The following is a 10,111-nucleotide window of genomic DNA, read 5'->3' on the forward strand; positions in this document are numbered from 1 at the left end:
TTGTATTGGCAATTTTATTTAAAAAAACCTTTAAAAAATTTATTTAATTTGTATCTCCTTTTCAGTTTTTATAGTGACATTCTCTGTTTTATTGTTTCATTTTGGTGGTTAATCATATATGATTGCAATATTGATGCTTTCATGTTTGCCGTAGAAGTTTGTGAAGCAACACTAAAATTGTCATGACCAAAATTTGTTGGATTCATAAGTTGAATTACCACAGTAGTAAATATCCTGAGATTAATGAAAGTTCCAAGTAATACTGAGGCATACACATGATTAATTAAGAACATCGTTGATATAATCCCACCTTTGATTATTGAGCCATTAGCTGCCTCAAGTTACTTTTTATATTTTATTTTTTAATAAAACTGATCTCAAGTTATTAATTAATACTTGATGAAAATGGTTAATCATCAACTTCAACAAATCATGTTTATATTGTAAAAAAAATAAAAATAAAATCATGTTTATCTGGAAGTATTACAAAGAATATAGTGATTTTAAAAATTTATATTTGTATGTGTGATCATAACTTTTATGTAATTTAATATACATGTTTTTCAGTTCTAAAACATTCGCACCTATAGCTTGTCAAAACGGACGGCTCGGTCGGGCTTCGTCAAGCCGGGTTAAAAAGCCCGGATAAAAAACGGGCTACTAAAATTAGTGCCCGAGCCCGGCCTGGTACGGGTAGTCGGGCTTTCGCGTCGGCCCGGTTTATTTTTTTTTTTTACTTCTAGTACTCAAACTCCACCATGTAAATAGCATTAATAATTCTCGCGCGCCGTATTTTTACTCATCCCCTATCTACGAGTTTCTCGCACGCCCTATTTTTACTCATCCACTACCTACGAGTTTCTCGCGCGTCATTCTTTTACTCATCCGCTACCTACGACTTTCTCGCACGCCCTATTTTTACTCATCCGCTACGTACGATTTTCTCGAGCGCCCTATTTTTATTCATCCACTACGTACGAGTTTCTCGCGCGCCCTATTTTTACCCATCCACTACCTACGAGTTTCTCGCGCCCTATTTTTACGCATCCGCTACTTACGAGTTTCTCGTGCGTCATATTTTTACTTATCCGCTACCTACGACTTTCTCGCGCGCCCTATTTTTACTCATCCGATACGTACGAGTTTCTCGCGCGCCCTATTTTTATTCATCAACTACGTACGAGTTTCTCGTGCGTCCTATTTTTACTCATCCGCTACCTACGAGTTTCTTGGGTGCCCTATTTTTACTCTTCTGCTACTTAAGTAGCGGACGGTGTTTTATAATTTATATTACAAACTAATTTCAAATCATCCAAAACACATTATTTATATATATATTATTTTATTTTTTTAAAATTTTTTCGGACTTGTGGGCCTCCCGCAGCCCATTCGGGCTAGCCCATATTTAATCAGACTTTGTCAGGCCGGACTAAAAAGTCCAGAAATAATTCGGGCTAGGATTTTCAAAGCTCAAACCCGGGAAAAAATCGGGCTTGGCGGGCCGGCCCATTCGGGCTAGCCCATTTTCACAGCTCTACCTATAGCAAAAGAAGGATTCCAAATTGCCATATTTCTTAGCGTAAAAACATGCGTCTACAATAAAATAATTTGTACATCAAAAGCTCAAATGCACCTCAGCACCCTGTTCCCAACCTCCACGAATGTTTGTAAGAAGAGTACTGAATATAGAAGTATCACCAAGTTTCAACAAAATAGCTGAAGTTTTCATATGAAGAAACATAAAAAATCTACATAGAAATGCATTTCTATCTAGATGGATATCAATAACTTGAACCTTTGTTTGCATTTTCTATGTTTGAGAATGAAGAGAGTGAGAGATGTGTCAAACCTCATAGCTTATAAGTTTGTCCAGAACCTCATAGCTTATAAAATAATTCTATAGCACACAAACGCTGCACAACATTAACACATCAGTTTAGTCTATTTTGCACCCAAACTAAAAGAATAGGAGAAGACAAGAAACAAGTAAAGGGGAATCAAAAGCCATTGAATAAATAGGAGAAGAAACGAAATGGAAAAATGATATTTAAGTCGAACTAAGCTTACAATCTACGTTCTAAGTTGAAAACTAATCAATTTTAAGTGATTTAAGAATACAAAAATGAAAGGTAAATCAATTGTTGGTTTTTCTATTACCAGGTACTACTAATTTACAACGTATCTTCACATATGTTTTCTTCTTCCTTTTATCTTCCTTCATTAAATGCTAATATGCAAATCCAAATATAGAAAATCAAAACCAAACAGTGCTTCGAATTAATTCCAAGCCATGTGAGTTGTTTGTACCAATCCAAATCTAAGTGATAAATATACCATAACAATCAACATAATGACCTTTACACAAACTCTACACTCCACGTGCAACAGGTTAACATATGTTTGAAAATAAATCAAACCATACAGCAGTTCATCGCCAAAGCTACACACCTGAACAACAACAGACGAATAGTCCATCATTCACTTCTAGGGATCATTCAACCAATAAAACTTCTCCAAGTTCAAACAACTTTTCAGTATTCCTTATTTGCTCATAATACCAGAAAGTATCTTCCCTGGAGCTCATCCAAATACAGAACATGATGTCTGCTCTGATACCAATTGAAATTCTGGCAGACTGGTGACATATGTTGTACACAATTTTGGGACACTTGGGTTAACACGATGTTAAGACAAATGTTACAACATCTCGTACCAGTACAGACAAGTTAATAATAACTAGCAAAACAATAAAAAACACAGGATATTGTTAATCCAGTTCGGTGCAACTTACCTACTTTGGGGGATACCAATCTAGGGAGGAAATCCACTGTAATAGTTTCAGTTCAAAGCCCTCAGCAAACACCCCGGTTTACGACTTATCACCTAGACACTACCCTGCAACTTATACATAGGAACTCCTAGATATGAGATCCCATCTCACTTCCCCTCAACCTTACAACAAGTAAGGATTTTAATAACAATTACAATTAAGGATTTTGCAATTCGAAATTCAAATTCAAATTCAAATAAGAATAATAAGTGACAAAATGCATGTGGTCTGCTAAAAATAACCACAATATTATCATTGTGGTTTGAAATGTGATGTTGAACGAAGCAAGGGTAAAAGAGACAACACTGTAATTGTACGCGGGGATGGAGACTTTTACAAGAATAAAGAATTTTAGCAATAATATTTTTTTAAGGAAAATCAACTTGTTGGCTAAAATATAGATGTAACAACAAACTTTTTAAATTGTTGCAATATGATTTTGTGTTCTCAACAATATTTTTTTTTTCTTTGGGTTAATAAATTGTTTTCTTGGGTTTTGGTCTAGTCCCCCAAGTTTGTATTTTTTTTTTTCTTTTTAATAAATTTATTAGAGTGTTGCAAATGATAGGTGATGATTATGGGGTGCCAACATAGTTGGGATGTCATAGTTATCATGTGATGCCTATGCACGCTAATGTTTTTTTTTTAAAAAAAAAGTGGTACAAAAATGGCTTATCTCAACAATAATTAAAAATAAATAAATTAAAATACAAACCACTTTTAACTCCACTCATCCATAATTATAAAAAAAAATTCACTCATCCATCACGTTTTAAACAATGTTTAAATTTCACTTCTCCATCTATTTGAGATAATTGTATCACACACCATCATCATGGTGGTGCAATTGGCAAAAGTTAATATCCATAAGTCCAAATCAGTTAACTTGTGCAGTTGATCTAATAATTAATAATATCCTACCCACGTGTTAACGTTTTAATATTAATGCATCTAAATAGACCTCAAATATCTCTATATATGGAAAATTCTATGGTACATCAGAAAAATTTCAATGTACCGGTACATCAAATCATTAAATTATTAAGTAAATGAATATTTTTTTGAAAGAAATGATTTTTCTATCATTTAAAATATTATAATAACTGAATGCTATTTCTCAAAATTGTAAAAAAATAATTTTTTTAAATTTTTTTTTTATCATTAATAATAGTCATTATTGGATTTTTTAATGAAAAAATGTAAAAAAGTTAGTATAATGCGTACAAAACATTGAACTTGTGTTTTTTTCTTATGAAATCATGATCTCTAAAAAATAATATTCGAAAAATAGTTTTTTGATTTATAAAAATAATCGTCAATATATTAATTAATTTATCTAATATACCGGTACATTGAAATTTTTCAGATGTAACGTAGAAGTTCCCATTTATTAAATTTTAATTTTTTTCCGAATTATTTTTAAATGAAATAAAAAGCACTTTTTTTTTATGTACATAAAAAAATTTAAAGAATGGGCATAAAAAAATCAATAAAATAAGTTATATGACTAAAAAAAGGAATTTCGTTAACTAAAAAAGTTGTTCATAAATAATTCTTTTTGACAATATTATAATTTATAAATTGATAAATAAGTAAAACATAAAATAATAACAAAATAAAATACAATAATAAAGAATAATATAGATTTTCATTTCATGTTAGTCTTCATCAAGAGAGTGACATGTGGCCTATATTAATGATAATCATTAATACACACAAAAGAAAAGTTTCCTTAAAGATTTCTTCCAGGGATTCGTAAATATAAAATATAAAGATTCTATTTCGTAATATATAAGGGTATAAATGAAATCAAACATTTAAAATTAAAACATTTAAAAATTGGTAAAAGTTTCTTATAAATGGGAACTATTTTTTTTCTCAAAGTGTTCATTGTAAAAAGGACCGGTGGGAGTATTATAAGAACATCTCTCCGATAAAAATTTAGAATTTTTTAACATAAGATGAATTATTTATGAATTTTTATGTGCAACAAACTAAAAAATTCATATTTAATTCATGTCTTGTTAAAAAACTTTAAACTTTTGTAAAAACGATTCATATAATGTACTAAACATGACTGCAGAAAAAAAAATTAAAAATTTCGAATAATATGCACGAGTTGAATGAAAAGTAGGGACTAAAAACACTGACGAAAAAAACTTCAGGGACTAAAAAGTGTGAAAAAAATCTTCAAGAAACTGTATGAGCCAAAAAACATATTTAGCCCTTAAATTAAACTCTAAAATATTATATTTTTATTTACATTTTATATTTTTAATAAAAGTATAATTATTAGAGTCCTTTAATCACTAGAGTTTAATTTTAGTATGCCCGTGGTCTAGGAGGCCACTTAGTTGAGGATATATTCTTCAACCTACATGTACTCATTTCGAGACCTGACACGAAGAGTTTAATTTTAGTATAACAAGCATAAAGAATATTTTTAGGAAAAAGAGTATAAAGTCAGAGGGTTTTCATAAATTATTCTTAAGAGTTTATGAACATTTTATAAATTGTTTATATAAGTTGTTGCAGACAGTTTCACAACAAGTAGCTTAAATAATTCAATCCAAACAATTTCATCTAGATAGATACATACCAATTACCATTTATAGCAACTAATTTCATCTTGTCATAGATTAATTATTAATTTAGTCATTTATGGATTAATTTTGTGGGTTCATTTTGTTAACCATTGTTTTTTTAAATATAACAGTTGATTTATTTTCTCGTTGGTTATCTTTTGTAGACTTGTAGGTGTGAATTCGTGATAGAATAATCTAAGCTAGTTTTGTAGCCAGTAGTAGTGTTCACGGTTCATGAATAGCACTGAACTAATCATATTAATAATGCGGTTCATTCATATAATTACTTTTTGGTGAAAACTGATTTTTTTTCTTCTAAATTAGTTCAGTTTAGAACCGGTTTGAACTGATTCATAAAATATAACCTGTTTTTAATTAATATATTTTTAATTAGATTTTTCTCATATTTCTTTAAAATTTTCCATATTTTTTTAAAAAATTAAGCTCTACTCCATAAGAAGCGGACGATCATTCATGATGTCTTATCGGTATGAGGAACAACAATTGTCAAAGTTTAATTTGACTCATTTGTTCTTATTTTATTTTATTTTTTGAATTCCGGTCTTGTAGTAATATACAATGTCTCTACCAACTAATTTATGTTCACGAGGACATTCTTATTTTTTTTTTATTAAAATAAAATAAAAAATAAACCTTTAAGTAATTGAGATAGAATCAAATAATTGTTCTTATCTCCGTTTTTTTTTTCTTGCACCAAATCTCATCTCATCTCTTTATTATTTTTTTTATTTTTTTTTTGGATTAATCATCTCCTTATTTTTTGTCTCAATACTAGTAAAGGAGAAAAATAAATCATGATATGAATACGAATCATACCACAAAGACGGTAAGAGATAGGAATGGCTGGTGATTATGAATTATAGAGAGAGTAAGCAAAATTTTCTATTTTAAGAAATATTGTTAAACTTTTTTTTTTTTTATAAGCTAAGATTGTTAAACTTTGACATGTTGGTGTGTCACTTGATTTTATCTTTGATAATTTTATAAAAATAGAAAAGAAAGAAATTTTTTTACCTTCCATCTAAAATTAATTAAGATATATATATATACTGTGTGTATTACTACATGCATATTACTACATGTTTTTGAAAATAACAACTAACTCCAAAAAAGAAAAAAAGTAACATTATAATTTTATGGCGTTATTTTATTTTCTAGTTCTTAGTTTGTGCATAACATGTTGCATAGTTGATGCAAGAAGCAAACCTCTACTAAATGAGCAGAATCAGTTTACTACATCATATAGTACTATGGTATTTGTGTGACCTATATTGTCTTCTTCTTTTTTTTTTTTATGAAAATTATATTATTGTCTTCTCTTGATTTGTTTTACATATGCATTGTTTAATCTTAATTTTTGTTAATAAATCCAGCATCAAGTGGATAATGATTTTGATTGTGTTGATATTTACAAGCAAGATGCTCTGCAACATCCTTTGCTAAAAAATCACAAAATTCAGGTACAATAGTCGAACAATTTATAAGTTTAATTTATTTTATTGTAATTTGAAAACAAAATTGTTATACGATGAAATAAGAAAGTATGTTATGTAATTGTATTTAACCAAATAATATATTGTACATGTTATTATTCAAAATTTTGAGCATGAACTTTTTATTCATTTATAAAGAATCTTAACTTCAATTTTAATATATTGAACCTTATTTTGTTTTCTCTTTATTGTACCATATCTTTACCCAACATTCGCAAAGAATGTTGTGCAGAGTAGGCGATCTAATGATGGTGAATGTCCGGTAGGTAAAACACCTATTTATAAGGGGATAAGAAAACATCAATTTGATACTAATTCGTCTTCAAAATTACAATCTGGAGATTTGCCTATTGGCTATCATGTAAGTGGATAATTTTAAATAATATATTTGATTCTTTATCAAGTGCCCGTAGAGAATCTACATCATATGTGTATAATTATATTTCTCTTCTAACTATCATATGTGTTTATATTCTCTAGACTGTTTCTCTCGATACAATCAAAGATTGTATAAATGGAGGATACGCGGCGATAAGTATTTATAATCTATCACTTTCAGTTGGTCAATATAGCTCGTCTTTAATTTGTGTTGCAAGTGGCCAACCAAACGAAAATAATATATGTGCTGGACTTTCGGTGAGTTATTTCTCATCACGTCTATATCAAACTTTGTTTTTATTTTAATTTCATGATAACATAATATTTTTAAAGAGAAATAACTTGAATTCCTTAACTGCTCCTTTCCTTTCATTGACATATTCGTTATTTCCCTTTTTGTGTGCACAAACTCTCTTTTATTTTCATATTTGTATCTATTTTTTGATATGATAGGTTTATCCTGCCTTATATGGAGATAGTCAACCACGAATAACAACACAATGGCTGGTAAATATGAAATCAATGTATCAACTAATTATATATAAAAATGCATATCGTTGTGCTCAATTTGATATGAACATACAGGATGGCACTAACCGTGATTGTATCGATAAGCGTTGTTCTGGTTTCGTCCAAGTAACTCAAGACAAACCTTATATTGGAGTTGTCCGATTACCCAGTACTCCAATTGGTGAAGAAGGGGAAAAAATTGTTGTTAATGTCAAAATCCAGCGGGTAATTTTTTTTTAAAAGAATATGAATGTATACGCATATATTATAACATGTAATTTTTATATATTCAAAATTTAACACCTCTGATAAAAATTAGTAGTGTTTATAAAATAATAGTATATTTAAGACATGCATTAAGTAATTGCTCACCATAAAAACTGATAATTAAATTAGTTGAAAATAATTATAAAACATAAATAATTAGATGAGCTAAAGCATTGACGATTAATCATGAGTCAATGTGTCTTTTTTGTTTAATTATTCTTACTACGTTTGACTGACATAAGTTCTTATTAACTTATTTGACTTGCTTAAATATTTGTAGGATAACTCCACAGGTAATTGGTGGTTAACTCTTGATGAAATTGTACAAGTTGGATATTGGCCAAAAGAATTATTTCCTCACTTAAGTGAAGGAGCATCTTTGGTTAGATTTATGGGTCAAGTTTATGCTTCGCCTAATTTGGTGAATCCCCCAATGGGTAGTGGGAGATTGCCTAAAGAAGGATATGCAAACGCAGCTCTTTTTGGAAAACTCATGACTATTGATTCAGAATCTACTCAAAGTGATGTAGAACCTGAAGATATGAAACCATATAGTGATGCTAATTCAGATTGCTATGATTTGTTGTATTATAAGTATTCAGGACCTACGTATCGACAAGCTTTTCTGTTTGGTGGGCCGGGTGGACAAAATTGTGATAAATGATTGTATTGGCAATTTTATTTAAAAAAACCTTTAAAAAATTTATTTAATTTGTATCTCCTTTTCAGTTTTTATAGTGACATTCTCTGTTTTATTGTTTCATTTTGGTGGTTAATCATATATGATTGCAATATTGATGCTTTCATGTTTGCCGTAGAAGTTTGTGAAGCAACACTAAAATTGTCATGACCAAAATTTGTTGGATTCATAAGTTGAATTACCACAGTAGTAAATATCCTGAGATTAATGAAAGTTCCAAGTAATACTGAGGCATACACATGATTAATTAAGAACATCGTTGATATAATCCCACCTTTGATTATTGAGCCATTAGCTGCCTCAAGTTACTTTTTATATTTTATTTTTTAATAAAACTGATCTCAAGTTATTAATTAATACTTGATGAAAATGGTTAATCATCAACTTCAACAAATCATGTTTATATTGTAAAAAAAATAAAAATAAAATCATGTTTATCTGGAAGTATTACAAAGAATATAGTGATTTTAAAAATTTATATTTGTATGTGTGATCATAACTTTTATGTAATTTAATATACATGTTTTTCAGTTCTAAAACATTCGCACCTATAGCTTGTCAAAACGGACGGCTCGGTCGGGCTTCGTCAAGCCGGGTTAAAAAGCCCGGATAAAAAACGGGCTACTAAAATTAGTGCCCGAGCCCGGCCTGGTACGGGTAGTCGGGCTTTCGCGTCGGCCCGGTTTATTTTTTTTTTTTACTTCTAGTACTCAAACTCCACCATGTAAATAGCATTAATAATTCTCGCGCGCCGTATTTTTACTCATCCCCTATCTACGAGTTTCTCGCACGCCCTATTTTTACTCATCCACTACCTACGAGTTTCTCGCGCGTCATTCTTTTACTCATCCGCTACCTACGACTTTCTCGCACGCCCTATTTTTACTCATCCGCTACGTACGATTTTCTCGAGCGCCCTATTTTTATTCATCCACTACGTACGAGTTTCTCGCGCGCCCTATTTTTACCCATCCACTACCTACGAGTTTCTCGCGCCCTATTTTTACGCATCCGCTACTTACGAGTTTCTCGTGCGTCATATTTTTACTTATCCGCTACCTACGACTTTCTCGCGCGCCCTATTTTTACTCATCCGATACGTACGAGTTTCTCGCGCGCCCTATTTTTATTCATCAACTACGTACGAGTTTCTCGTGCGTCCTATTTTTACTCATCCGCTACCTACGAGTTTCTTGGGTGCCCTATTTTTACTCTTCTGCTACTTAAGTAGCGGACGGTGTTTTATAATTTATATTACAAACTAATTTCAAATCATCCAAAACACATTATTTATATATATATATTATTTTATTTTTTTAAAATTTTT

At 30.3% G+C, this 10,111-nt stretch overlaps 1 protein-coding gene across 1 annotated transcript; it reads left to right on the forward strand.

Annotated features, from left to right (window-relative positions):
* The first annotated feature begins 6,572 nt into the window (after positions 1 to 6,572).
* Positions 6,573 to 8,748, forward strand: LOC123886970. Its single transcript, XM_045936231.1, has 7 exons — positions 6,573 to 6,689; positions 6,810 to 6,896; positions 7,162 to 7,290; positions 7,410 to 7,565; positions 7,761 to 7,814; positions 7,893 to 8,042; positions 8,365 to 8,748. Exons 1-7 carry the CDS (start codon positions 6,573 to 6,575, stop codon positions 8,746 to 8,748), a joined length of 1,077 nt encoding a protein of 358 aa, XP_045792187.1.
* The last annotated feature ends 1,363 nt before the right edge of the window (positions 8,749 to 10,111 follow it).

This window comes from Trifolium pratense, linkage group LG5, assembly GCF_020283565.1.
Source record: "Trifolium pratense cultivar HEN17-A07 linkage group LG5, ARS_RC_1.1, whole genome shotgun sequence".
In the NCBI taxonomy this organism is placed as follows: Eukaryota; Viridiplantae; Streptophyta; class Magnoliopsida; order Fabales; family Fabaceae; genus Trifolium; species Trifolium pratense.

Bases quoted from the DNA above. Each gene is read 5' to 3' on its own strand.
- LOC123886970 (XM_045936231.1), top strand. From the start codon at position 6,573: ATGGCGTTATTTTATTTTCTAGTTCTTAGTTTGTGCATAACATGTTGC. The intron at 7,566-7,760 runs GTGAGTTATTTC...TTGATATGATAG, and splicing joins ATATATGTGCTGGACTTTCG to GTTTATCCTGCCTTATATGG. The intron at 8,043-8,364 runs GTAATTTTTTTT...AAATATTTGTAG, and splicing joins TTAATGTCAAAATCCAGCGG to GATAACTCCACAGGTAATTG.